Raw genomic sequence first — 27450 nt, 5'->3', positions numbered from 1 at the left:
ATATATATTTAACTAAAATAAATTTAAAAAATATTTTTAAAAAATTATATGTTATATCGTAAATCACTATCAAAAAGTGAATATTATAGAGCAACAGTTATGTCAAAACTAAAAGACCCATAATCTAATAATAGTGATGGGTTTAATTGGAATAATCTACAAATGAAGGGTAAAGTTATCTTATTTTCAAAAATTAATTTGGTCACCGGAAAAAGCAAGTGCTCGGCAGCTCAGAGGCATGAACAAATTTAGACACTGAAAAAATGGCTGAAGAATCACAGAAGCGATTTCAAGATGCCATGGATAAGATCTTTCGAACTCCTCCTAAATCCAAACTCAATTCCAGGTACCCTTTTCCCTCTCTTCACAATTTTATTTCTTTTTCGGCGTATAAATGTTGTTATAACTCTCAACTTTGAGCTACGATGATTAGTTATGGGGTTTTAATTTTGTTGGTGTAGTGCATCTGGAGTTCAATTGTCAAGAGACAAGGAGCGTCTGGATATGTCATCAATCGGCAAAGCAGTTAGCAAGTACAATTTATTAGCTACGAAAGGTTCAGGGGAAGCTCCGCCGTGTAGACCATGGGACCGAGATGATTTGTTTACAAGGATGTCAACTTTTAAGTCTATGACTTGGTTTGCTAAACCACAGGTTCCATATATTACTGCCCCTTCTTATTATGATTGTGATATGAACTTCTTAATTTAAATGTTGAGATTTACTTACATATATAATACTTTTTGAGCGAAGGGTCTATCCGGAATAGTCTTTCTGTGTGTACATTTTACCCAATGTTGTTGTACTACTTGCATATATAACGTCCTTACTAAATTTAATAGTACTACATCCCTGAGATATACAGACTAAGACTTTTTAGAGTTTCACCTGGAAAGGGCAGATCAGCTTGAGCAGGTAAGGTGGATGGGGTATAAACGGGGAAACTGGAGTAGGTAGAAGCCCAATTACGGGTTCAGCCTACTGAGTAACTTATGTTCAAATTGTGTATTTGTGTTGAGTTGTTCTAAAAATCTAGAACCCAGTTATTAGTACTTCAAAATCATCGTTCTGAAAACCCAGAATCCATTATGTTAAAATCTTGTGGTTGGGGAACAGAATGGCAGCCTTCCCACACCCCATTGCCAAACCTAAAAGTAACAAACGTGTAATGCCTCGAGGGAACAAAAAATAAACTTTCTTTTATGCTTCTTCACCATATTCTTTTACTCAGTGGTTCTTGTAATAGAGAAGCATAATTTTTTAACATGTAATGCATCAAGGGAACAGATAACAATCTTTCTTTCTGTACCTCTGAATGATAATCTTTTCCTCAGTTGTTCGTGGTATAATCATTTAGGACAACTCCAAAGCTAATCGTTGTAGTTGACTGCTTGAGCTTATACAGTCTTTTATCCTTATCCTAGTAGATTCGTCATAAAATTTTTAGTTGTTTCTTCTTTCTTTAGAAGGTATCATCTCTTTTACATTCCTATTATCCACTTATTTCTTCTTTATGTTCTTGTAAAGGTTAGGTTTATTTCTTTCCTGGTGTGATTTTTCCTTCTGCTAATCTATTTGTACAGAAAACTGTCTCCACTCTGCCATGTTGTAAATCTTATACCACAATGCCTTTGTGTTCCTTGGCAGGCAATCAGTGCTGTTAACTGTGCTAGAAGGGGTTGGATCAATGTGGATATGGATACCATTGCCTGTGAAGCATGTGGATCACGAATGCTCTTCACTACTCCGCCATCTTGGGCACAACAACAAGGTAAGCTATACATCTTTTCTATGTTTGTGGCGTTTATCTCACTATGTTTCTTAAAACAGAAGCACTTGGTCATTGTTTCCTCATTCTCCTTTCGTAACTAATTTGTGCTTCTCATTTCATGGTTCTCCCATTCGTGGGCATCAGTTGACAAAGCAGCCTTGGTGTTCAGCTTGAAGCTAGATAGTGGACACAAGCTACTTTGCCCTTGGATTGACAATGTCTGCGATGAAAAACTAGCAGATTTTCCACCTACGGCTACTGTTATGCTTGTTGATCAGTATAAAATTCGGCATTCTGTTCTATCGCAGCTTGCTGCTCTTCCTGTGATTTCACCCAAGGCCATTGATTTCTTGAGAAACCCTCAGCTGGAACAATTTTTACGAGAATCTTTAACTGTGGAACATGATGAATCCATGCACACTCCCCAAGAAGAAACCAGAAATGCACCCACTTCAGTTTCTTCTCTCACATATTATCAGGTATTAAAGGAAATGTGAGCAATTAGTTTTCGTTGCTGGTGAATGGTGACAAGTACAAAAGTGCTGCTAACCCCTATTGGACTTGATCTCTCTGATTTGATAAAGTATGATGGCAAGGGTTATTGCCCAAGTGATATCATGCTACTAAAATTTGTCTTATCCATTTTCCGGTTGATTGCTAACCCCATATCCCTAGGTTCTTTTCTTTTTGAGGGGAAGGGGTGGGGGTTGAGAAATCCTAGAACTATCACGAGACTTTATCGTTCTTCTTCTTCTTTGGGGAGCACAGGTGGGGGGAGGTGAGCAGTGTCTATATCCTATCAAACTATAAATCTAATTTCTTAGCTTAGACTTATCTAAAATATTGTTTGAGCTAATTTTTTTAAAAATTAATTGGTTTTGTTGGATGAAGTAGTTATGTCTGTCTATTTGTGGTTTTTGATATGTGATATATTGAATCACAATTTGTGGTTTTTGATATTGTGATGTATTGAATCATGTTTAGGTACAAAAGCTCATTAGCTTGTGTGGCTGGGAACTCCGCAGACTGCCATATATGGTTGACCCCAAGGATCAACTGAATCAATCTAGTAAGGATGCCAATCTCTCAGAAAAATCTATTTTGAGCAGAAAAAGTGAGATTATTACTGTCTACGGTTCATGTACTGATAAGACTTCTGAGAGCAAGACAGATGATGACAATCGAGCTTCTGAAGAAGCAATAATCAATCCAAATTCTGTTGTTCTCGACTGCAAGCTTTGTGGGGCTTGTATTGGTCTATGGGATTTTTCCATGGTTTCTCGGCCTTTGGAATTTCTACGAGTAAGTGGATACACACAGGTCAACAATGACCATATCAATCACACCCACGGTGATAAAAATCATTTCTCAGGCAACAGTGGTCGTGATAAGAGTAGAGAATGTACAGGACAAGTTACAACTTCTGCTAACACTATGTTAGATAGAAGACCACCAAATTTCAACTTGACGATTGCCGGTGGTCCTCCTCCAGTAACACATGATTATAGGGCAAAAATATCTCTGCCAATCATTGGACGGAATCTGAGAGCATGGTTTATTGCTGAATCTGAGCTCAAGGATGATTTAGTAACCAAGAGCTCATCTGGTGTAAGCAAAAACCCAGAGTTTCTTGCAGGAGAAAATACTGAGGAAGGATCTTCACTGTCTACTTCGGAAGTGAGTACAGAAGCTCAACTCGAAAACAACCAGGCTGCAGCACAAGTTTCTGGTAACACCACTGAAATGGCTGATAATACAGAAAGTATGAACAAGGTTGATCCAGCAGTCACGGATCCTTGTAAGGACAAGGTTGGAAATGATTTTGGATCATCTAGTCGAGGTAATTCAGTTTTTAGTGAATTGTATAGTATTCTATGATCATGCTTGCAAATTAGCATTGGCACTGTTGCACTTTGTGTAGTGTTCTATGATCATGCTTGCCGATTCATTGGCACTGTTGCAATTTGTGTAGTGTCCTATGATCATGCTTGACCATTAGCATTGCACTGTTGCAATTTGTTCCATGAAGTGGATTTAAAGTGGCAATTGGAGGGTGAACCAAGTCTGTTAGCACTTTAGCAATATCGATCCAGTTTCATGAAATGTGCAAGTTTAACCTAGTTTTTTTGCATTTTGCAATATAGTTGCAGTTTCATGAAATGGTCCAAGTTTGGTATGTTTGCGTTGAAATGCAGATCAGACCTGCTTTGCTGTCCAAGGACCGTTCAGTCTCGTCTTATTTTGAACATCTTTCAAAAGGACCATATGAAGTGCTAGGCTTCATCTTCCTTTTGGTATTCTCTTTTATGTCCATGAATCAGTAGTACAACACCTATCTGCATTCTGCTGTCTATCCAAAGACCACACCTCACTGATGTCCAAGTTTTTCAGTCTTCTCTAGCTTCAAGTCTAGGCAGGCCCCTTCCTTATTCCGTGACCTCATTTTGAGTTGCATCATGCTGCCTCTTTCAGTATTTTATCTGCTTTGCCGATATATCAGACATATACGCTTGTGAAAGAGATTTTTCAACCAATTTACTATTTCACAGAAGTATCACGTTTTCATACAGAAAATCTTCTGATGAACAGCACTCAACACTCTTCGTATATATACTTCAATTTTAAGTGTTTAAGGAGGTACAACTGCCTGCATGCTGGAAATGCAGTACCCTAATGCTTTTCTGTTTGGCGCTCGGGGTGGGGGCGTGAATATTGTTAGCAATAGAAAAGAAAAAGGAGGTGCATTTTTTTTTGTTGAGTGTATAAGTGCAACTGACGGCATATGTTATCTTTTCAGGGAAGGAGTTGCCAATTCTATCCTTAGATAAAGCTTTGGAGTTTGATCCATTCAAGCTGCACAGATATTTTTGCCCCTGGATAGCATCTAATGGTGTCTCTCCATCAGGATGGGAACAAACATTATCCGCTTTAGAGCGTCATGAGGAATCTTCTTCTCCTTTGTCCAATCATGCTCCATCTTCCTTGATTAAGGTAAAGAAGTAGTAAACTAGTACTAATAGATAAAGTATCAAATCAGTAAGGATAAAGACATGTTAGTTAATTATAGTAGTAATTGGGCTAGCAAAATATGAAGCAGATAACAATCTGTAGCTAATTAAAGCAAACCTTATTTGTCACATTTAGGTTAGTGTAGGGCAGATCTATTGATGAATGCTGTTCCTTCTATTCCTTTACAAAAAATCAGTTTCATCATGCCCTTGACTTGGATAACTACAATTTGAGCTACTTGGATATATAACTTGTGAACTTGAGGCAAGATTTGAATACTGCATTATGTACTTTAGAGGATTGAATCCATGCTTAGACCAAGCATAATTCAGATAATTGAAGTTGTCACTTCCCTTTTTGTTTGCTGATAATTGAGAACAATTTATCAGCTGATTTTATAGCTCATTTAATTTGTCAGGCGCAGCTGTTTATTTGAATTTTGATGTTTTAGATTAGAGTGGTGTTAGAGGAATTCTATCTGGTGAGTTGGCCCTTAAAACCGATTGTTAGTGGTTTGTCTGTGGTGTTTGAGACAGTGCAAGGATAAGCTTCCTTTTGATCTGTTGATACCAGATGGTCTTGTTTTGGTCCTATGCAGGTGGATGATCCTGTTGCTTCAGTGCAAAAGCTTTTTACATCCCCGCAGGCTAAACGAAGGAAGCTTGTTCGTCCAAGTTAATTCAGCAAATTTATCCATGTGATGGAGTACACCCCATGGTTCACACCTTCGCGGTGGAGACAGTTTCTGCATCTTATTGCCTATATTTTATGTGGATGTTAAAACCATGTGCTTTGAAGAATACTCTAAAGGATGCGCCTCTGTTCTAGGTCTTGTTGTAGTGGCTAATTAGCAAGACATTGTTTCATATGATATCTCCGACAAGAGCCAGAGAGACTTTTTATATCATTGACTAGTTATTTAGAAGAGGATTGTAATCTGCTTTTTTAGACAGGAAGTAAACAAGGGAAAGACCCCATTATTACCATTGTTGTAAGCTTTCTGAAGAGAGGTAAAAATTTCACGAGGAATTTATTTTGTACACTTTTGTTTGACCAGTTCTTCCTCTTAGCAGAAATAGAAGGACAAAAATCTCTCAACAGGATCTTTGATCATTCCATCAAGCCACAGTTTGTTATTTTCACCTTTGAGTAAGGTCTGTTGAAGCCTCTCTCTGCAACTACAGCTCTTTTATCTCCTATCAACTTGGCCGCCCTGTCGATAAAACCAGAAAATTGGTTGGTTGTGTTTTGTATATACTACGATTTTCTTAATTGGTTAGTCTATTTTATATGTTCCTGTTCAGTCAAATCTCACTATTAGCCACCTGAACTAAGTGATTGGTAGATTGTCAGTACCTGAAATAAGGAGAAGTTGTATTCTCTTTCACAGTTTTGACTTGGCCAAGTTTCTCAACAACATCCATCCCCTCCAAGACACTCCCAATAACTAAAGCAGATGCATCTAACTCAGGTGAGTCTTTAAGGGCAATAGTAAACTCTGTTCCATTCACATCTTTTCCTACTTCTTCTTGATCGATTTCGAGCTTCCCTCCTCGTGCAACCAGCTTCATCTTTGGAGGTGGTTTTGAAGGGTCTCTTACAATAAGGCTAACACTTGTTGCTACATTCTTTGTACCCTGGCACATTTCACTCTGTTTCACCCATTCATCTACGAGGTTATCGATTGCCATTGTTCTTCCAGTATTCTTGGCAAGTTCAGCATCCACTCCATATGATCTCAATCCACCATGTTGTACATAATTTGGCATTATCCTCACAAAATCTTTTCTTCTATAACTTACCCCTGCTGCTCCACTAACAAGATTACTGAACCTTGATGACCCAAATGGGGCACTATCACCATATAACCCGATAACAATCCTTCCTATAGGTTCCCCATCAACTGATACTTCAAGAAATGCTTTCTTTGTTACATTCTGATTTGAACAATATTCGATTTTTCTTGAAGGCTCTTGCTCTGGTTCTGTTTTATCGGGGTTATCGGGAGGGAGTTCATCTGCTCTTGCCCTTGATAGATTCAATGGCTCAATAGCTTGGGATCCTAATAGTAGAAGCACAGATGAACTGGTGCTAATGGTAAGTTCTCTACGCGAAAATTTGATACATTTGCTTATAGTTGTGCTTTGGATTTGTTTAGGAGGAAGAGGGGTTGCTGGAGGCTGAAGAAATTGAGCTGAAGACTGCATAATTTACTGATTTTAGCCCCTTTCTGCCTCTCTAATTGTTTCTCAACATTTCAAATAGGTGGAAGAAGTCTGTTTTTCTAAAGTTTGATTATGTGGATAGAAACAGCAGAAGCCAATCCCCTAATATCTAATACTATCATGCTACTGGTTTATAAAGACACTACTGGGCCATCCTTTTTCACTTGGCTCATTTGAGCATCATTCAACTGGTATTTTTCTAGGGAATCAACAGCCCAGAGCTAGTGGTGGGACTGCTCCACCTTTAATCAGAAGTTTGAGCCTTGTAGTAAGTGTGACTCGAATTTAGTCGGGACTCCAATGCGGGCTTAAAACACTAAGTGGGAAATAAAAAAACAACTATTTTTAAGGGAAATTAATTTAAATAGATGTAAAAATTACAAATGATCAAATAATGTTAATAAAAAGAAAAAAACTTATCGTGATCATATAAATGTTAAAGAATTAATACGTAGTTTATATAAATTTCTTTCCTTTTAAGTGGACCTTTTTATTAGGAAGAGTGCTAATAAAACCTAATGTTGCAATATACCTAAAGAAATTCTCTTTTGGAAAGATTAACCTTTTAAAGAATAGTATTAATCATAACTTCAGTATTAAGATCTTTTCCTTTTATTCCTTTATACATGATTTTGTTGGAAAGAGATTTAATTTATATATTACAAAACATCAAGAAATATAATGTTGACATTAATATTATTTGTGAACTTAGAAGTTGAGTGAATAAACATCTAAGACAGTGATGCTCTATACATCTCAAAAATACTTGAATTATCTAAGTAATCATTAAATGATTGAATTTTCACAATTTTTTTAAATGAGTGTATTTGATCATATATTTGGAAAAAACAAATTAAAGTGAAAACAATTACTTGTTCATCTCTCATAATTATAGCTTATCAAAACTATTATTTTCAACAGAACAGTATATAGTCCTCATTACATCCTATGATTGTCTAGAAATAATTAGAGACTTCAACAATATAGTTATTAAAAAAAATTAAGAGACTATGCACTTGTTTTTCAAATTTTTTAGTTGGTCATCATAATTTTATGCCCCAGTAAATATATAAAACAAACAAATTAAACACAAATCAAAGAGCTTTACGTACATGTTCTTATCCAAAGCTGTTTATACTGAATTTTCTGGACATAAAAAATAAATAAGCTAGAAAAACACGCTAGAGATATACAATCTTTTGCTTAAAAAAGGAAAATTAACTTAAATAATAGCCACTCGTAAAATAAAATAGATGTTACATGTATCATATATTTAATTTGCGGTCTTTTTTTAAAAAAAAAATCTATTTGTTATGTAGCAAAATTCTCTTTTAATTATAATCATTAATTTCAATAAATCGTAAAATTTCAGACATTATCTACTTAAAATTGATATTATTAATTAAAAATAAATAACACATTTTATATAATTAACTTAACTATTTTATACAAAAATAAATATAAAACTTTTTTTTTCAAAATTAAAACTATATATGTAAAAATGTTTCAAAGTTTAATTGGCAGTTTGACTCCAATCCCTAGTTTTTTTCTTGAAACAAGTGATTATGAAAAAAAACAAAAGAAGGTAAAGAAAAAACAAAATCTCACGTGGGAAAGCACACAATAAAAAATAAAAATTAAAAAAAAAGAAAGAGGAAAATTAGATGGTGAAGGAAAAACATAAATACAAATATGTACAAAATAGTAAATAAGCTAAAAAGAAGTGCTTCCCTCGCATTTGACAAGTGCTCAAATAAAACGTGAAACTGTGTTTTTTCTTCTGTTGGCTTGAGTTGAGTTGTAAATTTTTTTCTATAAATTGATCGGTAGCGATTGCTTAGTTTTTCACGTCTCTCAAACTTTAGTTATGGCAGCACCGCCTATCGGCATTCATCAGAGACTAGCTCTGGCGAGGACCGGCGAATTAAGGCTCGGATCTCTAATTTCTGTCATTTCGACATCTGAAATGCGATATGAAGGAATTTTATTTGAAATTAGTAATTATAGACTTGGGCTTAAGTATGGTATACATTTTTGTCAATCTCATATTACTTGTTTTTAACTATTGAGAAATGGTCTTCAGTCTCTGATTTAAATTTTTTTTGTTGTTGTTGTTGGATCAGGATGTTTTTGATAGCTCTTCATTGGCTATATGTTCATGATTTTGAAGCATCAATTTTGAGTTGTTTTTTTTTGTACAAAACCACACAAAAATAGTCAGTTACTCATTTTGATACTACTTTTTTTTTTTGTATCTGTATGTTTTGATAACTCTTCATTGGTTATCTGGACTGATTTTTAGTAATTTCATGGTTTTGAAGCTTTTCTTAAGCACAAAACCCCTTTTCTCACTTTGATACTACTTTTTGTTGTATCTGTGTGTTTTCATAACTCTTCATTGGTTATCTGGACTGATTCTTAGTGAATTCATGGTTTTGAAGCATCAATTTTGAGTTTTTTTTTGTACTAATCCACACAAAAATGGTCCTTTCCTCACTTTGATACTACTTTTTGTTGGATCGGTATGTTTTCATTGGTTTTCTGGACGGATTCCAAGTGTTTTCATGGTTTTGTGGTTCTATAACATCGATTTTTGAGTTGTTTTTGTACAAAACCACACAGAAATAGTCATTCTTTCAATTCTAGCTAATACTACTTTTGTTCTCTTTTTTTTTGTTGGATCAGTATGTTTTAATATTTCTACATTCATTATCTGTATAGATTCTTACTGGTTTCGTGGTACTATAAACTCGATTTTGAATTGTTTTGTACAAAACCACACAGAAATAGTACTTCTCTTGTTGTTGTTTTTTTTTTTTTTCAGTTTATATGGCCATTGGGTGATTTTTAGAATTTTGTAGTGATTTTGGCATGTATGTGTGTTGATCAACACTCACAAATTGGATCATCTAGTGACAGCTACCATTGCAGATATCATCAGTTATCATATTTTTTGGTGCTATTATTGAAGTTCTGTTGGGAGCATAGACAAAAAAAAAGAAGAAAAAAAGATGTAATTTATTCTAGAAGAAAGAATTAAAGATCAGCTAGTTTTCATAAAAATGAAGAAAAATCAATCACTTTGTTTATAAGATGAGCGATGTATCTCCTCCAGGAAACAAAAATGGCAAAGGAAGTGTGAAAAGTTACAAAGAACTTTTCTTTCACACTACTTTGTTAGGGAAAGCATAAACCCTAACAACACCAAACAACTTGCTAGAGAAACCACTTGAATTAGTTAAGAATCTTTACAAATTCAATGTCACCTTGATAGTTCACCAAATTAGGAAGCAAAAATCTTAGTCAGTATATTTTCAATTATTTAAAATAATAGTTTTTAGTATATATTTTTTCTCTGCGAGGTAGGGTTATAATCTGCGTACACCCAACCCTTTCTAACCCCCTACTTGTGAAATTTTCCTGTGATGTTGTTGTTGTTGTTTGTAGCATTCTTTATTTAGCTCTAAACTCAAACTTCCATTCTCAAATAACGAATGGATCAATGTTCGGAATTTACTTGTATTTCATAATAGTTCCTCATACTTTGGATCACAGCATGAATAACATTTACTAGAATTCTATTCCTAAATAAGCTCATCTTTCAGTAAGTGCATATTTTTAGATTAAGTTTTTGAAGCTTATCATCAATATTGCAAATGTATAATAACTTCTCCCATTACTAATTGGAAACAAAACACTTTTTTTCTGGAAACAAATATTTTGCTGCAAGCAATCAAAGAAAGAAAGTGTCACCATTTTGTTAAGTCATATGATGATTTCTAGTTCCTGGATTTTATTTTATTTTTTGTTCATCTATTAATAATTTAACTATCATGTGCCCTTTTGATGCATAATTAATCAATGTCTGGTGTGGCTGCAGTGAAATTCTTTGGGTCGGAAGGACGCTTGAAATATGGCCCTCAGATTCCTGGAAAGGACCGAATCTACAATTTTATATACTTACGCGGAGCCAACATAAAGGTGAGTTGTACTGATAACTTGTCAACTAGAATTATTGAGATGAAAAAAATGTCTTCAAACAACTTAGGATGTGCTCGAGCTGTTCAAATTGTCACATTTATTAGGAGCAAAAAAGTTTAGTTGAAACATCAACTAATAAAATCGATTATTTATCAACATTCCAAAAACATGATCTCGTACTGGATCTCTCTTTTTCCTTTGCCTTTGAGTTGTCTCAGGATCTGCAGGTTATATCTCCTCCTTTACCTCCAACTAGATCTGCTGTACCTGGCCATCCTGCGATAATACGGGTATATTTTTCTTATACGGATTAGTTTTTTTCTGATTACTCCCTGGATACTTTATCTAACCTTGTGCATGAAAATCTTTGGAAGCCTCGTTTTCGTCACCCAACTCCTACACATATGGCCTCCACATCTCATGGTGCAAGTGTTAGAAGCAGTGCACGACCCATCCTCAGGCCTGGTACATCATTCCAGTTGAATCAGCCCCGTCCGCGTGACCTATCAGCATCAACTTCAAGCTTTAGGGGCTCATTTCTTCCTCCTCCACCTGCAAATATCTCTAGGCCTAGGCCTGCTTATTGGCCAGGACTAATTGGGTCCTCAAGAGGAGTTGCTTATTTTCATCCTCCGCCTTCACAGGCCCCAGTTCAACAGCAACAGAATGTAAATACCTCTGTAGCTGGTGGATCCAGTTATTATGAACACCAACATCCCTTGTTGTTGGGTCATAGTACTGGCCTTTCCCAAACTACGAATCCTTCCTTGCTATCTGGTGGACAAGTGACATTTTGTTCGCCACAAGTACAACAGTCAGGACAGAGGCAGACCGTAAACATAGAAGAAATGACTGCTATAGCACCAGCAATGGAGGCCCTTCCATCAAAAAGCAGTGAAGAAACCCTGGAGAAACCCAAAACTGAAACTGTATGTTCACTCTTTGTCCCTTGTTTGTTCTTCCTCATGATATGATTTGGCCACTTATAGTAAAAGGTTAAGCTGATATCACCCTTTATTGAAATTATGTTTCATGAGTAAACCTAGTTTGATCATTGTCATTGATTCAGTTAAACCATAACTATTGCTGAATGTTGATTAGCAAACAACCAAGTCTGTTATGTGTTTGTGTTTCTTTCTAATTTCTTGGATCACATTGTATCAAAACAAACACTACTACTTGTTTCTGTGCTCAACAATACCCTTTCTATTTTTTTTCCGTTCTTCTTCTACTTGCAGGGATCTACATCATCTCCTCATGATAAAAATCAGTCTGCTGGGGGAAGAGATCAGGTAATTAATTATCTATTTTGTTTGCATTTTCATTTAAGCCTACATAGGTATTGATATGAGTCTTACGGGATGTTCATTTATTATGCATTCATGTTCAACCTGTGGGTTGTACCAAACTCCATCTCTTGTTTCACTTTACTTGGTGCCAAGCCAAAAAGAAAGTTAAAGTATTTCCACATGTACACTCGATTGCTATTTACCATGTAGTTTTTGCTAGCTTAAGTTTTGTTTTCATTTTCAGAAACCCCGTGTGATAAGAAGATTTGTAGAGGACTTTGATTTCGAGGGAATGTACAAAAAGTTCAACAAGAAAGAAGTTTGGGCCATCTTCAGCAACAGTGATGACCATAAGCTGGTGGAAAATTTGAACAAGTTTCATTTATAAGCTTTCTAATTAAGGCTGGTTATTTATTTATTGACTTCTCTCTGTTGTGCAGCCTGTTTACCATAAGGACGAATTCTTCGACTATCTTTCTTATGGTCTACCAGAGCATGAATCCATACTGACGCTCTCTCAACAAATGAAAATAGACAACGAGGTAATGAATGCCCTCTTTCTTTCATTATAAAACGCTCATCATTTTTTTCATTCTATTAATAGACTTGTTCATATGTGTTGCCAGACCTTTGGAGTAGAGATCCCAATAGTCCATATTGATCATGGCAACAGACCACGCTCGTCTAGGACATCTCAAGCCTCACTTGGTGGCAGAAGATATGGCAATGTGCGTGGTGGTCCTGGAAAAAAAGTGTGGAGGCGTGTCTCAAAATGAGACTTCATGTGTCTGCTTCAGTTTAATCTATAACTTGTAAGGCTTGGTAATTATGAAGAATGTAATTAGTGGTAAATGATCAGCTGATACCAATAACTTCCTGAGGAAGAGATAGACAGCTTTGCTTTTAATTTGCTACAACTTAATTTACAAACTTTGTTGAATGGATGTTTTTGTTAGTAATGCTAAGCAGTAAAATTTGGCCATTTCATGCTACAGGTTTGAAAAGTAAATGCTGATATTTGAGCTCTCCATTATAATGGTAATTTGTTAAGTGTTGTTGCAAGGTCTAAATCCGAGCTTGCATTTACTGCATCCCGTTACTTGTCAAACTTAATAATACTACTCTTATATTCTAAGATAGAGGTAAAATTTACGTGCACAGGTATCAGTCAGGTAAAATTAATAGTGTGTTATAGTTTTTACGTATAATATTTCATGCAGACAAGAGCGTTTTAGATCTCTCTTTGACATGTTCTCCAACTTGGCAACTTAGAGCCTGATAGCAGGGAATTTGCCTAATTTCCATTAAGACTACAAAAAGGAGTTTATAACTTTATATACTATAATTAATTAATTAATAAAATCCTTGCTCTTTTTGTTCTCTTCCTGGTGGATAAGAATATAGATGAAATTAAACCAATATTCTTTTGATATCATTATTGTGGTGTGTGAATGGACACAAGTAGCACTCTTTTTTTCTCCAGCTAGCATATGGATACAAAAAGTTCAATGACTTATACTAATAAAAAATATATAGAAGAGACAAATTAGACAATGTACGTAACTTTTGATTAATAAAGTGTTGTCTGAATAAGCTAATTATTATAACAAAAAACAACATACGTAACGTTTGATTAATAAAGTGTTGTCTGAATAAGCTAATTATTAAAACAAACAACATTTACTAACAAACCGCTTGTTGTTGCATGCCTTTTGTACTTTATAGGATCTCGAGGCTGTTTTTCCTAAAAGAAAAAAATTCAATAAACTTTTCTAAAAAGAAAAAAAAAAGTTTCAAATGCCACTGAGAATCATTTGTAAAGATAGTACAGTTTCAGTTTCAGTTTACTTTTATTCGTTTGTTTTGAATTTTGTACGTTTTTTTTAAAAAAATAATGTATATAGTTTTATTATCTTAGGTTTTAGAATACAAATTTGATTAAAAAAATAACTAAATTTGATCTAATATTAAAAATAAAAGATTATTTTAAAATATGAACGCGTAAAAATGAATAGAGGATCTTTTGCTGCTCTAAGTTAAAAGGTTACGGTAGATATAATCTGAGATCGGTTACAAAATACCCTTTATTTTTATCTCATATCGCTTTCACTAGTCACTTCCTTCGCAGAGTGAGTGTTCACATTATTGAATAATATCTCACTTCCTTTTTCTTTTTTTTAAATACTGATTTGAAATATTTTATTTGAATTGAGGCTTCATATTAAAAAAAAAAAAAAAGAACTTTCTAACATATTAGTCAGGTTTTTTTATATTTTAATTTTTTTAGACCTTACATATAAAATTACATTGATCAGTATATTATTGTTATTAACTATGATTTATGTATTTTCTATGTTAGGATGATTCAAAGTTTTAGTAGAAATTTGAATTGTTTAGGATTTAATATTTAGTTTATTTAATTCATGTATAATTAGAATTTGTAATCTAATTAAGAAACAAATTTTTCTTATTTTTAGTTTTAAAAAAGGTAAGATTTCGCCCATCATAAATGAAGGTATTATTTACTAGCTATTTTCTATTGTGAAAAATTATTTCAATTCATGAATATGATATATATTTTTGACTGTTGATCCTTTTTTTTTTTAAAAAAAAAGATGAAGTTCTTATTAGGTTTAAAATAAAATAATGTTGAACCTAGAACAAAATTAAGAAGAAAAAAGTGATGAAAAGAGGACAAAGGAGTAAGAACCAAAAACAGATAACCACAATTTTCTGAGGATGTTTCTAGTCACGTCACTTGTGTTTTTTTTAAAAATAGTAATATAATATGAGTATTGTTTAATATATAAAGAAAACTACTAATTATGTTTAAAAAAGAAATATTTTCAATGATAATTGTTTGTACCTCAATTTCTTTTCAAAATCCAAGACTATAAGTTGATTGACATGAATATAGTGATAAAGTATTTTTATTATTATTTTTAAAAAGCGTCTAAAATCCAAAATTCTGTTATTATTGGGAAATGAAAACAAGTGTTGTTTGATTAATGTTAAACATTATTGAACGGTTGAGCATCTTAAAAGTCCATTTACTCACGAAATCTACATGAGTAAATGTTCTCTTATTGTTCACACAAAATCAAAACCTTTTAACTTTCAATTTACCTAAAATGTACTAATCCAATTTTTAAATATCTTAAATTAATAGAACAATTTAGTACACGAAATCTTCCGCTATACACAAAGTCCATAGAAGGATCTGATTATAACAATTTATTTTACTCAATGCGAGTTAAAATTTATTGATTTAATAAATGAACGATTTGGACATTTTTTATTTCGTGGCTAATTGTTATTTTATTTTTAATTTAATTCAAAAATATAACCACTATTGAAAAAAAATTTAATAAAAATAATTAACCAAATTTAATTCAACTCGTTCATTTTCGTACGCGGTCCAATTTGGCGTACAAACACAACCTGCAGTTTCCAGACCCTATATAAAATAAAAATAAAAACATAAGCAGACAGAGTCTTATGTTTATGTTTTGTTTGTTACTATAGAATACATATGAAAAGAGAAAAATTAGAGCTGTGAACAAAGTTCTTTTTTTTTTTTTGATATGGATGTGAGGAAAATAGTAATAATAGTAGAAGATGTACAAGTATCAAAAACAGCTCTACAATGGGCTCTTCATAATCTCTTAAGATATGGAGATTTACTAACACTTCTTCATGTTTTCCCAAATTTGAGATCCAGAAGCAATAACAAACTTAGGCTTCTTAGACTCAAAGGTTTTCAATTAGCTCTCTCTTTTCAAGATCTTTGCAACGATTTTCCCAACGTAGGTTACTCTGTTTTTTTTTTTTTCTGTTTTTTAAAACCATGATGTTCTGTTTTTTTTTTAATGTTACTGATACATATATGTTAACAGAGATAGGTGGTTGATCTGTTACAGACCAAGACAGAGATTGTGGTCACTGAAGGAGATCAAGATGGTCGCAAAATTGCTGAAATGGTTAGACAAATTGGAGCTTCAACTCTTGTTGTTGGACTTCATGATCATAGCTTTATCTACAGGTATCTGTTACCTCCTACCGGTATTAATATCGGCAACTATCAAAATTTGGTTAAATATGAAAAAAGTCACCTAATATTGTTATTTTAATGAAATTTCAATCTAAGACGACATTGTTAACCTGATCAACTAGGTCAGTGTCAAAATTTTTTACTAAGGCAGACGAGGTGGGATTCATGATTTTTTCATAAACTTTATATTTGTATTGAAAAGGTAAATAAATATATGTATATTAACCTTGAAAGAAAATTAATTGAAAATAGTCAAACTTTTAACTTTGATTAGAAGTAGTGCATCTCTTTAATAAGAAAAAAAAAAGTTTAATACTATGGAGTTTAGAATTTTAGGGATAAATTGATTAAATGATAAAAGGAGTTTGTGTGAATTGATTTATTCCATTGTAGATAGGAATTTGCTAGCAATAAAGCCATTAAAGTCCTCCAGCCATGGTTGGTCAACTCTCCTCTGCACAGCCACTTTTAGTATTAATGGTGAAAACACATTTTATTCGAAATTTTTTTATGTTTAAAATATCTGATTAAAAATAAAAAGACGATGATTCAATTTATCTCTTAAACTAGATTTAATATTAGGGAGTACTTAATTAGTTAAGCTAGTTCTTATCTGATTTATCATATTTAGAGTAGGATAAGGATTTGTGAATTATTAATTGAGTTTGTTGGAACTCCTAAATTTTTTGTTGTTGTTTACTTAATGAGATTTGTGCCAATCTTTTCTGCTCTGCCACGTTTCAGTCACACCCTATTGGCTGGCCGGTTTCATGCAAATTGCAATTGTGTCTCCCCATTATTTGTAACTCACGATCAAATGCGTGATCATCTCATTTAAAATATATTTAAATTTCATTGAATATGTTTAAGCACAGTGGAACTGAACTAGTTGTACTATTTATTGATTTGTTACAAGGATGGCCATGGACCATAACAGTACAGGTAGCAATTTGAATTGCAAAGTACTGGCTATCAAGCAACCAACACCATTGGCCACCACCACAAAAATGAAAAGGACTATTTCTTTACCTAACAGTTCAACCAACATGGACTTGTCACAAATTGAAATTGCTGCATCGAGGTAACAATATTTTTTTTTTATTCCTAATTCCATGCATTTCGATCCAACCTGCTCCGACTCGTGTAAACACACTATAGAAGAATCGCATTACCATTAAAATAAAATTTTCTAACACGAATTTAAATTAATTGAGTCTTAAAATGAATATTCTAATGATAAAAATTAACTTATAGTAACAATTAACTTAAAGTGGTCAAATGAATTGGACATTTTATTAAATGAAAGCCGTTACATTATTGTGATGTCATGAGAAACAAATAAGGCAATATGGTATAGCTGTAAAGTGTAAACAATAGAAATTAAGGATAGAGTTTTCATTACGAGCAAAGAAGTAACGAGAAATAAATGAGTTTGTCTGCTTGTCAACTTGACACCACATTAACGAGGATTGTGATTGAGTGGCAAGTACTTCTTCATCCTTAATCAGAAGTTTCAGATTGAGTCTCGCGAGTATGAAATCACCTTGTTACGGAGCTCTTTAACCCAATATTTGGTCACAGAGGCATCAATATAAGTTCTTATAAAGGGAATCAGAACAAACATAAAGTTGTCACACAAGAAATTTGTACTATTGATTATTTAAAACAAAATTTGCACCAACCTTACCACTAATAATATAAAGAATGTTATGTACGTATCCTTTTAGAAAATTGGAATTACTATTTTTCCTGCAGTCTTATATTGTGATCATGTACAATTTTAGTACTATTTGGTAGTTTATTTGTGTAAAAATCATTAAAAAAATTATCCACAAAAAATATATAGTATGTGTCCCACCTGGCATTGATGATTTGATTTAATAATGTAATGTGGTGCAGTGTACCGGAAATTAATCCACCAAAAATTCCATACCAAGTTTGTCCAGACCCGAGTGCTATTATTTGGAGAAAAGGGAGATCCAGAAGATGCACAAGAAGAGATTAAAAATCAAGAATTATGTATATCTCCTGTTATTAATTATTTGATGACAAAAATGGGTTTTGAAATTGTTAGCTTGACTCAACAGGGCATAGAACAAACAAAAAAAAAAAGTTTTACAAAATTCACAAAGTTGTTTGGTAAATTTGGCTAATGAATATTCATAATTATGTGATTCATTAGGACGAAAACAAATATAGCTGTAATTTTCATTAATTTGTATGGTAATTTGTACTACTAGTATGATCCGTCTATCATAACTTGTAAACAAAAACAAATTTTATCGTAGCGACAAAATTTGTGTATTGAAAATGTTTAGAGCCCAAAAGGCCCACGAGACGAGACTGTGAGTGGCATGCCAAAGAGTACTACAAATGTCAGTTTTTTTCCAGAATTTAGTCTTTTCTATTTTATGATAAATTATTGTGCGAGTTTATTCGTTTAAATTTGATTTATAAAATAGAATAAATTCAGTAAATTTTATTAATTTAAATATTAATTACTTGAATTTATAATAGTTTCAAAATTATTCCCTTTTACAAGATACATGTGTATAATTTTACATATGATATTTTTTTCACACACATAATTTTAACTCAATTTTTTTAAAAAACTTTTAACTAGATATATGTGTGTATTTTGTTATATACACCTAGAACGGTTCATGGTTATGGTTAACAATCAAATTAAATTGCAATTTGAATTAAATTGATTTAAAAAAATTAATATTTAATTTAATTTAATTTGGTGGCTTGATTTTTAAATGTTGACAATCAATACTATTTGATTTGGTTTTGATTTCAATAAAAAAAATTACAAAAATAATCAAATCGAACCGATAGATCGATGTGTAAATTTTGTAATTATTTATAAATAAATTAAAAATACTTTGTTAAATTTTAATTAACTTCAGTCTTTAACTTTATTATTTTCTCAAGTCTACCACTTTAGCCCAAGTATGACAATCTTAAATTCAAGTCCAACAAAATCTATTTTAGTTTTTACTTACCATACATCATGTAAAATAATCACACTTTTTATTAAATAAAACACTTTATTCGTATATTGATAACTCTAATATTATTTAATTTCTTCAATGAACCGACACTAATTTTTTTTTTAGATTGTTCAAGTACTTTCAGTTTTCTCTATTCTTGATTTGATGAAACATTGTCGCCTCACTGAGTAAACCTGTCAATCAAATAATTTTTGTGATTTTATTCTCATCAAACCTCTCAAACAAAGAGAAAAAAAAAATCTAAATTTATCCAAATAGATACCCAAAAAGAAAATTGTATTAATTAATAATCATATAGTATTGATGGAATATCAATGAGGGAGAAGGAGAGAAAAAATGGGGAAATGAACACCTATAGGAGATTGATAATGATGGAAAAGATAATTATTCAATTATAATTTTAAGGATGTGTTTGTTTGATTATATCTTTCAAAATATATAACATAAAATATTTAAAATATTAATATATGTAATTATTTGAAATTGAAAGTAAAATTAATATATATAATAGTGATGTATGTTTAAATAGGTCGTTTTTCGACAAAATATCCTTATTTCTAAATTTACCAAAACAAATGGTATTAGTGAATGGGGAAAAAACAAAGCAATGAAAAATAAATACAATTTTTTTACTGAAGCTTATAATTTAATGATATCGAGAATTCTTTCTTATGATAGTTGTTGATAATTTAAAATAAACACCTTCTTTTGACAAGTTTTTAACTTACGATGTTAATTTTTTTATTTGCATTTAATATAATTTCAAAAGTTAACTAAGAAAGAAAGAATTAAACTAATAATATTACTATTAGTTAAAGATAAATTTGATAAGGAAGACGAAATTGAGAAATGGTTATTTTATTTTCACACTCTAAAACATTCTATAATTCATAAATTACTTTGCTAGTTTTATAATAAATAACTAATTCTTTTTTTTATAAAAATAATACTATGATAAAAATAGAGTTTGAAGAAACAAATTAAAAACTAAAATAAATGAAAAATGGCGGCTAGTGAACTGAGAGTCCCGAGTTGATGCAACCAACTTAGTGAAAGTCTCCACAGCTTGAGCTGTCGACATGGCATCACTTCACACATTTTTCTTGTTAATTTTTGCGCTCCACGACTTATTTTATACTTAGCGAATGTTATTAATAATAAATAAAATGAAGGTTAAAACAGATTTATTTTAAATAATATAGAATTATTGAAAATGCTCTTATATTTAACGTGAAATATTAGTTTTATTTTTAATTTATTGAAAATTGTAAAATTATTCATCTATTCGATTAATTAAACTCAAATACATCAAAACGATACTTCTCGATCTAACAAGTGGTTTCAAACTCTTGTAAAAACATGTGAATTTTAATACTAATAAAAAGTCGAGAGAAATATTGAAAACACATCTACTTGACGAGAATTTAGAGTGTATTTCACTCATGTTACAAGATTAACGATATATTTAAGCTTAATTAGTCAAATAAATGAGTGTTTTTAAATCTGTTAATAATTCGAGAATGAAATTACTATTTTCTTCAAATTTGAGGAGTGTTTTTAATGATTTCTCTGAATAAAAAGAATGACTCACATCATAGTGCTAATCGTTTTACTTGAGAAATTAAAATAACATTATATTTATATAAATTAGAAATAAATGTTATTTATATGTTTTGATTCTAAACTAAAAGTGAATTAATAAATTTCTCATTACCATAAATTGTGTGATAAGACAAATCACATCTCATTTTCTTAATTAAATTAAGTAGGACTAAATTGAGTAGAAACAAACTAGAAAGGGGTAGTAATATTTTATGGAAAGTAGAAAAAGAAATAAAAAAGAAAAAAGAAAAAGGAACAAGGGTTTGGCGTGACGGCTCTACCAAAACTAAAGGCTAAAGCTTCGTCTCCACATATAAGTTCTGTATCAGTCGGATCTGAGATCGGCTTCCATCACTAATCTATCTGGCTCTCAGCTTCCCCTTCTCCTTCTCCACTTCAAACTCAATTCCTTTCCCTCCATTTCTTCCTCTACAACTCCTCCTTCCCATTTTCTCTCTCTTTCTGTTTCTCTCACTAAAAACAGTATTCAACACAAGTGGAATTTCTATGTTTTGCTATTGATTTTGTTCGCAATGGATTGGAATGTCAACACTGCTTATAAGACCTTAAAAGGTACTTTTTTTTCACTCTACTTAGTTCATTGCAATCATCTTCTTTGATTCTCTTTGTTCTGTAACAGAAATGGAATCCAAATCCCTTGCTGTTGTGGAAGCTCCAAGTACAACCCTGAACATAGAATCTATAGATATCGGGCCGGGATCTTCAGAGAAAGATCCTGCAACAAAACTTAGGAAAAAGGCACTCACATCAGTGTATCTAAAGTATTTTGAAACAGCACCAGATGGAAAAACTAGAAAATGTAAATTTTGTGGACAGAGTTATTCAATTGCAACAGCCACCGGTATGTTTAAACCTTTTTTTTCCCCGATTAGTCGAGAGAAATGCTTAATTTTCATGTGAAATAGGTCATACACAATGAATGTGCTCGAAATTATAAACTAAATATGGGTGTTATGCAGTATGTATAGACCTTGATGTTGTTCCTTCGTTTTACTAGGCAATTTGGGGAAACATCTTAGCAATCGTCATCCAGGATATGATATAACAGTAAATGTTGCAAGTCCTGCACCACAATCTGTTACTGTTGTGAAGAAGCTTCAACCTAAACCTCATGTCAAAGGTCCTCAGTTGGAGCTTGATCATTTGAACTGGTTGCTTGTCAAGTGGCTTATTCTCGCGTCTCTTCCTCCTTCGACTTTGGATGAGCATTGGCTTTTGAATTCGTTTAAATTCCTCAATCCAACGGTAAAACTTTGGCCTGAAGAGAAGTTTCAATCAGTACTTTGCGAAGTTTTTAGAAGTATTCAGGAAGATGTAAGGGTGATAGTAGACCAAATTTCTTCGAAAGTATGTATAACTCTTGATTTCTGGACGTCCTACGAGCAACTTCTTTATATGAGTGTGACATGCCAGTGGATTGATGAGAATTGGTCCTTCCAAAAGTTGCTCCTTGATATTTGTCATATATCGTCTCCTTGTGGGGCTGCTGAAGTATCTCATGCTTTGTTGAAGGTTCTTAAGATTTATAATATTGAGAATAGAGTCCTCTGTTGCACACATGATAATACTCCGATTGCACTGCACGCGTGCCATACTCTCAAAGAAGATATGGATAGCCAGAAAATGAGTCCTTTCTACTATCTCCCATGTGCTGCTCATACTTTGAATTCAGTCATAAATGATGGACTAAGTTCAACAAAGTCGATAATTTCTAAAATAAGAGAAATTGTTCTAAAGATGAACACATCCTTTGAGATCTCTCAGGATTTTCTCCAATGCTGCAATGCTTGTCAAGAAGGAACTTGGAAATTCCCTCTTGATGCCTCACCTCGTTGGAGTGGCAATTACCAGATGCTTGACATTGCACGAAAGGTATCTTTCTTTCTCAATATGCTTATAAATATCACGCTGCTAGTTTGTCCTAAAAATATTTAAGAACAAGGCGTACACACACATATCTGACTTGTATGAGTTTACTGTGATGTTGGATCAAAGCTCACTTCTCATTGTCTTAAACTGTGTCATATTTTTATAGTGAAGTTCTTCAATCTTTATTATAATTAGTTTGCCTTTGATTGTGTTGAATGTATTATGACAATGAATTTTATACTCTTCTCTGATTTCATGACTATACTTGATTAACAACCTCTAATCTATGCTTAGCAACCGTCGGTTTATACATGTTCAGCTTGAAACGGGAAGTTGATATGTATGTCTTTTTAGAGATAAAACTTTGATTAGTGTCAATGACCCTCCCTCCACTTGCAGCCACTGTTTTGAGCTTCTGAATAGGGGCACAAAGCTTACCATATTAAAAAAGAGAATCTTTGATAATTACCCAAGTAAAAAGTTCAAAATATTTGCACTTCGACTCTACTAGATTGGACAAAGGAAACATCGATACGCCAACATTATTGAGTTAATGAGTCTTGCTACTTATAGATTTGGAAGTGGACGACATCATACAGAGGAAACACAAGAATGGATTTTAAAAATATGGTTTTGCTTTACATTTTGATCTACAAATGAGTGATGACTTTAATTATATATATTTTTTTTCATTTAGGCAGGTAAATCATTGGAAGCTATGTTCCGGAAGTATGATGAACTACTAGGCAGTAGGGTGCTCCTCAACAACGCGGAGAAGAATGCTGTGAATATCATGCATGCATTTTTAGAACCTTTCTACAAAACCATCCATGACATATGTACAAACAAAGTAGTCACAGTTGGTTTGGTTCTTTTTTTCATGGATCATATTTCTGAAACAATTGCAGCCTGTAGAGACTCTCGACACAGCCCTGACTGGCTCAGAAGTGCTGCTGATGAAATGGCTACGAAAGCTCGAAGCTACAATGAGCAGATGTGCAACTCCTTCACCTATATGACTGCTATTCTTGATCCAAGAATCAAAGTAGAGCTCATTCCTGAAAGTCTCAATTCCGAGAATCACTTGGAGGAAGCCAGAAGCCATTTTATGAGAAACTATTCCACCAGTCATTTTCCTTGTATATCTGGGTCCTATGCTGCACATGAGCTCGAAGATGGAGCAAGTGTTTCTTTTGCAGAGGAAATTGCTCGTAAGAAACGCAAAGCAAGCATGTCCTCCGCCACAGATGAGCTCACTCAATATTTATCAGAACCTCCTGCTCCTATACCAACAGATGTCTTGGAATGGTGGAAGGTAAACAATGCACGTTACCCACGGTTATCATCCATGGCTCGAGACTTTTTGGCTGCACAACCAACTGCTTTGGCGCCTCAAGACCTTTTCTGCAGCAAAGGTGATGAGATAGATAAGCAAAGGTTCTCAACATCCTACGGTAGCACTCAAGCTTTGCATTGTGTAAAGTCATGGATGCAAAGCGGATTTAAGTTGAAGTATAAATCAACTGAAATCGATTATGAGAGATTAATGGAACTAGCAGCCGCTACAGCAGCTGAAAGTTCAATGGCAAGTTCCGACAAGAAACAAAAATCATGATAGATGAAACTGAAGCTCCATGTTTTGTTGTATGTAGATGCACCATATGTTTAATGTACAGGTTTTGATAGAGTAGTAGTAGATAATGAATAACGCTTGTGTCATAACAAGGTTTTTTTTTTTTTCCTTCTAAGTCCCGGTAACAGGATTGTGATCATCAAAAGAAATACATTATACTGATTGGTTCAATGTGCAATTTACAAAGCAAGTTATAATCCTATTGTTATAGAACGCCATACGTCATATCTTATTTTATCATATGGTAAAAAGTAAGTAAAATATGAACCATTAAATATTCGAAATGTAAATCAGCCAAGTAGAAAACGTCCAATTCTCCCACGTGTTTCTCTTGCATGTACTCCACCTCCTCACACGTGTCACATCACCCCATCCTTCTCTCCCTTAACTCTCCTCTATTTCACTCTAAACTTTCTCTTCCCCAACATTCTCATACCCTCTTTCCTTCTCTGCAACAAAAATGGCCGATCAACAACCCAACTACGGCCGTCCACAAAGGCTACCAACTCGTTCCTCCGGCTTCAACACTACACCTTCATTCCTCCGCAAATTGCAAGAACACGTCCCTAATTCTACCCAACTCGTCGGATTTCTAACCCTAATTATCTCCGGCGGGATCTTACTCCTCCTCACCGGACTCACACTTACCACAATTATATTAGGTTTAATCTTCTTCACTCCTTTGGTTCTAATCTCCAGCCCGATTTGGGTCCCTGTGGGTACTGTTCTGTTTATAGCCATTGCCGGATTTTTATCGGTTTGTGGATTTGGGGTTGCCACGCTGGCGTCTCTATCTTGGTTATATAGGTACATTAGGGGATTTCACCCGCCCGGTTCGGACCGGGTTGATTACGCCAGAAGCCGAATTGCTGATACGGCTAGCCATGTCAAAGATTACGCTAGAGAATACGGCGGGTATCTACATAGTAAAGTGAAGGATGCAGCTCCTGGTGCTTGAGCTGGATCAAGCCGTTTTTTCAGTTTGTTTGAACCGGGTTAATTTTCTCTTTTGAGCTTTTTTTTTTACAAAATTATATAAATATAAAAATCGGACTGTTGTAGTGTTCTGATTTTACATAGAATGTAGTGATGTTATTTGAGGATTTTAATTTATTTTATATGGAATTTAATAGAGGTAATTGGGCCCTCGTACTCATAAAAATGAGTGCAAATTAGGTTATAATCACAAGAGTTTCCTCTACACAATATATTAGCGCTCATACATTAATACGATATACTTATAAAAATTCTTCAATTAATAGGAAATAATTATAAAAATTCTTCAATTGATACGAAATAATTATAAAAATTCTTCAAAGTGATATAATAGATTCTTCAAAGTGATATAAAAGTATAAGTATTCATATATTAATACGATGCGTGAGATACATCTGAAACACTTAAATTAGTCGCTAGTATCTAAAACACTTGAACACTAATTTATGTATACACTTAAATTAGTCGCTAGTATCTGAAACACTTGAACACTAATTTATATATACATGTTATATTAACTCTAATTTATGTATACATGTTATATTAACTTAATGTGCTAGATTGATTTGATGTTCTATATTAATTTGATAGAGTTAGATATATTAATTTAATGCGTGAAAATTAAAGAATTTTAAAAATTTATAAATAATTAAAAAATATGAATAAGATAACTTAAAAGGTGAAACTTATTTCTCACTATTTTTTCTAAAAATGATAATAATGTTGTGACCGTGCCTAAAGGGCACCATCATTTTGATTATTTTTTTTGGCTCAATTATTTGTTGCACTCAATAATGTGCGCTAAAGCTCATCAACCAACAATATCACAATTTTCATAATAACACCTATACACTTTCTTGCCACAAAATTTCATACATATAATATAGATGAAGGAGATAGTGACGCGTGGTGGATACAAAAATTTTATCATACTATATGAGATAAAGAAGCAATAATTTCCACCTAATACCAAGTGTCTTATTCTCACGTTTGATATATATATATATATGTAAATGACAGACCAATTACTACAATGTTTGGGCAAAAAAAGAAAAAAAGATTTCGTTTTTTGGAATTATCAATAAATAGCTTAATAGCAAGTACCTAATACTGATTAGGACTTTTCAAGTATGAGACATTAATTGACTTTGACCTTCCATTTTTCTTCTTTATGGAAGAAAAAAAAATACAATTTGGACTAAGTCATATGACTCATGCCTAGCCTATTGGTGCTTTGTGTATAAGCCTTTATAGTTGACTGGAGAGATTGATGATCTCATGTCATTTTTTTTTTTAAAAAAAAAAGAAATTGGTGTCTGTTTTAAGTTTGAAATTGATATCTTCAATTAAAAATGAAAGAGTATTTATCGTTTCTCGGTGAATAGAGTGGTTGAAATTGTACGTGAGACTATTGTTCCCCGTAGACCATAATTATGATGCAAAGGTTTGTCCAACTAGGAATTAATAAAGAATAAAATTTAACAAAAGTTGAATTATTCAATTCCAACTACAAATTAATCATATAATGATATTGGCGTGAGAAAGTGTCACTTTCTTATTATTTTTATATTTCATACTAACCCATTTCTATTATACAAGAAGTTAATTAAGTTGACGAGGTCACTAACTTAATCATAATTATTCGTTAAACAAAAGAATTAGGAGATGACTGAGTTCATGCCCGCGTACTACTATTGCGGCTGATGGCTTTAAAAAATGCTTTAATTCTTTGAAAACGTCTTAATCAAGAGAAATTAAATTTTTAGACGTATCTGTTTGATTTTTATATATTTAATTTTTTATATTATTTAATTGCAATTGATAATGTATATATAATGTATAGGTGGGTTTTGAAAGGGAATCAAAACCCTTGATGATGTCTTTGATAATATTCGTATCTGCCCTGGAATATTTTCAACGATTTAATCGACGTTTAAATCCTTTAATATAAAATTTTGGAGGCATGATATTGTGGCCTTTTGATAT

The 27450-nt window shown here is 32.9% G+C and overlaps 6 protein-coding genes across 7 annotated transcripts; 5 read left to right on the top strand and 1 right to left on the bottom strand.

Moving 5' to 3' along the window:
* The first annotated feature begins 137 nt into the window (after positions 1-137).
* On the top strand, positions 138-5820 carry LOC101256960 (uncharacterized). The gene is made up of 7 exons (XM_004235682.5): positions 138-346; positions 462-654; positions 1648-1771; positions 1916-2250; positions 2756-3611; positions 4569-4762; positions 5379-5820. The coding sequence occupies exons 1-7, from the start codon at positions 264-266 to the stop codon at positions 5457-5459; spliced, it is 1866 nt and encodes a 621-aa protein (XP_004235730.1). The 5' UTR covers positions 138-263; the 3' UTR covers positions 5460-5820.
* A 17-nt stretch (positions 5821-5837) lies between these two features.
* LOC101257251 (peptidyl-prolyl cis-trans isomerase CYP26-2, chloroplastic) lies at positions 5838-7443 on the bottom strand. Its single transcript, XM_004235683.5, has 2 exons — positions 6137-7443; positions 5838-5993 (listed from the first exon to the last, which is right to left on the bottom strand). Exons 1-2 carry the CDS (start codon positions 6985-6987, stop codon positions 5891-5893), a joined length of 954 nt encoding a protein of 317 aa, XP_004235731.1. The 5' UTR covers positions 6988-7443; the 3' UTR covers positions 5838-5890.
* Positions 7444-8789: 1346 nt separating this feature from the next.
* LOC101264508 (protein decapping 5-like) lies at positions 8790-13284 on the top strand. Of its 2 annotated transcripts, none has more exons than XM_010320281.4 (8): positions 8790-9029; positions 10886-10986; positions 11214-11276; positions 11361-11915; positions 12225-12278; positions 12520-12633; positions 12716-12817; positions 12902-13284. In XM_010320281.4, the coding sequence occupies exons 1-8, from the start codon at positions 8873-8875 to the stop codon at positions 13049-13051; spliced, it is 1296 nt and encodes a 431-aa protein (XP_010318583.1). In that variant the 5' UTR covers positions 8790-8872; the 3' UTR covers positions 13052-13284. The 2 variants fall into 2 exon arrangements, with proteins under 2 accessions (XP_010318583.1, XP_004236414.2); XM_004236366.5 differs by having other exon boundaries at positions 11205-11276.
* A 2390-nt stretch (positions 13285-15674) lies between these two features.
* On the top strand, positions 15675-18637 carry LOC101257549 (uncharacterized). Its single transcript, XM_004235684.5, has 4 exons — positions 15675-16081; positions 16196-16317; positions 17243-17407; positions 18226-18637. The coding sequence occupies exons 1-4, from the start codon at positions 15860-15862 to the stop codon at positions 18329-18331; spliced, it is 615 nt and encodes a 204-aa protein (XP_004235732.1). The 5' UTR covers positions 15675-15859; the 3' UTR covers positions 18332-18637.
* Positions 18638-21146: 2509 nt separating this feature from the next.
* Positions 21147-24639, top strand: LOC104646552 (putative AC transposase). Its single transcript, XM_010320282.4, has 4 exons — positions 21147-21518; positions 21586-21807; positions 21964-22838; positions 23533-24639. Exons 1-4 carry the CDS (start codon positions 21479-21481, stop codon positions 24448-24450), a joined length of 2055 nt encoding a protein of 684 aa, XP_010318584.1. The 5' UTR covers positions 21147-21478; the 3' UTR covers positions 24451-24639.
* Positions 24640-24888: 249 nt separating this feature from the next.
* LOC101258143 (oleosin G-like) lies at positions 24889-25607 on the top strand. Its single transcript, XM_004235685.5, has one exon. It carries the CDS (start codon positions 24929-24931, stop codon positions 25424-25426), a length of 498 nt encoding a protein of 165 aa, XP_004235733.1. The 5' UTR covers positions 24889-24928; the 3' UTR covers positions 25427-25607.
* Positions 25608-27450: the final 1843 nt, after the last annotated feature.

This window comes from Solanum lycopersicum, chromosome 3 (genome assembly GCF_036512215.1).
Source record: "Solanum lycopersicum chromosome 3, SLM_r2.1".
In the NCBI taxonomy this organism is placed as follows: domain Eukaryota; kingdom Viridiplantae; phylum Streptophyta; class Magnoliopsida; order Solanales; family Solanaceae; genus Solanum; species Solanum lycopersicum.
The sequence above is the reverse complement of the archived record's forward strand: the minus strand, read 5'-3'. Positions and strand labels throughout refer to the sequence as shown.

What these genes read in the sequence shown, in the direction of transcription:
- LOC101256960 (XM_004235682.5), top strand. Translation starts at nt 264, where the DNA reads ATGGCTGAAGAATCACAGAAGCGATTTCAAGATGCCATGGATAAGATC. An exon ending in CTTGGTTTGCTAAACCACAG is followed by an intron (nt 655 to 1,647) that starts GTTCCATATATT and finishes GTTCCTTGGCAG; the next exon opens with GCAATCAGTGCTGTTAACTG. An exon ending in TTTTGGATCATCTAGTCGAG is followed by an intron (nt 3,612 to 4,568) that starts GTAATTCAGTTT and finishes TTATCTTTTCAG; the next exon opens with GGAAGGAGTTGCCAATTCTA.
- LOC101257251 (XM_004235683.5), bottom strand. Translation starts at nt 6,987, where the DNA reads ATGCAGTCTTCAGCTCAATTTCTTCAGCCTCCAGCAACCCCTCTTCCT. An exon ending in ACAACTTCTCCTTATTTCAG is followed by an intron (nt 5,994 to 6,136) that starts GTACTGACAATC and finishes TTTTATCGACAG; the next exon opens with GGCGGCCAAGTTGATAGGAG.
- LOC101264508 (XM_004236366.5), top strand. Translation starts at nt 8,873, where the DNA reads ATGGCAGCACCGCCTATCGGCATTCATCAGAGACTAGCTCTGGCGAGG. An exon ending in ACAGTGATGACCATAAGCTG is followed by an intron (nt 12,634 to 12,715) that starts GTGGAAAATTTG and finishes TCTGTTGTGCAG; the next exon opens with CCTGTTTACCATAAGGACGA. An exon ending in AAATGAAAATAGACAACGAG is followed by an intron (nt 12,818 to 12,901) that starts GTAATGAATGCC and finishes ATGTGTTGCCAG; the next exon opens with ACCTTTGGAGTAGAGATCCC.
- LOC101257549 (XM_004235684.5), top strand. Translation starts at nt 15,860, where the DNA reads ATGGATGTGAGGAAAATAGTAATAATAGTAGAAGATGTACAAGTATCA. An exon ending in TTTGCAACGATTTTCCCAAC is followed by an intron (nt 16,082 to 16,195) that starts GTAGGTTACTCT and finishes GATCTGTTACAG; the next exon opens with ACCAAGACAGAGATTGTGGT. An exon ending in ATTGAAATTGCTGCATCGAG is followed by an intron (nt 17,408 to 18,225) that starts GTAACAATATTT and finishes AATGTGGTGCAG; the next exon opens with TGTACCGGAAATTAATCCAC.
- LOC104646552 (XM_010320282.4), top strand. Translation starts at nt 21,479, where the DNA reads ATGGATTGGAATGTCAACACTGCTTATAAGACCTTAAAAG. An exon ending in TGCTTATAAGACCTTAAAAG is followed by an intron (nt 21,519 to 21,585) that starts GTACTTTTTTTT and finishes GTTCTGTAACAG; the next exon opens with AAATGGAATCCAAATCCCTT. An exon ending in TGCTTGACATTGCACGAAAG is followed by an intron (nt 22,839 to 23,532) that starts GTATCTTTCTTT and finishes TTTTTCATTTAG; the next exon opens with GCAGGTAAATCATTGGAAGC.
- LOC101258143 (XM_004235685.5), top strand. Translation starts at nt 24,929, where the DNA reads ATGGCCGATCAACAACCCAACTACGGCCGTCCACAAAGGCTACCAACT.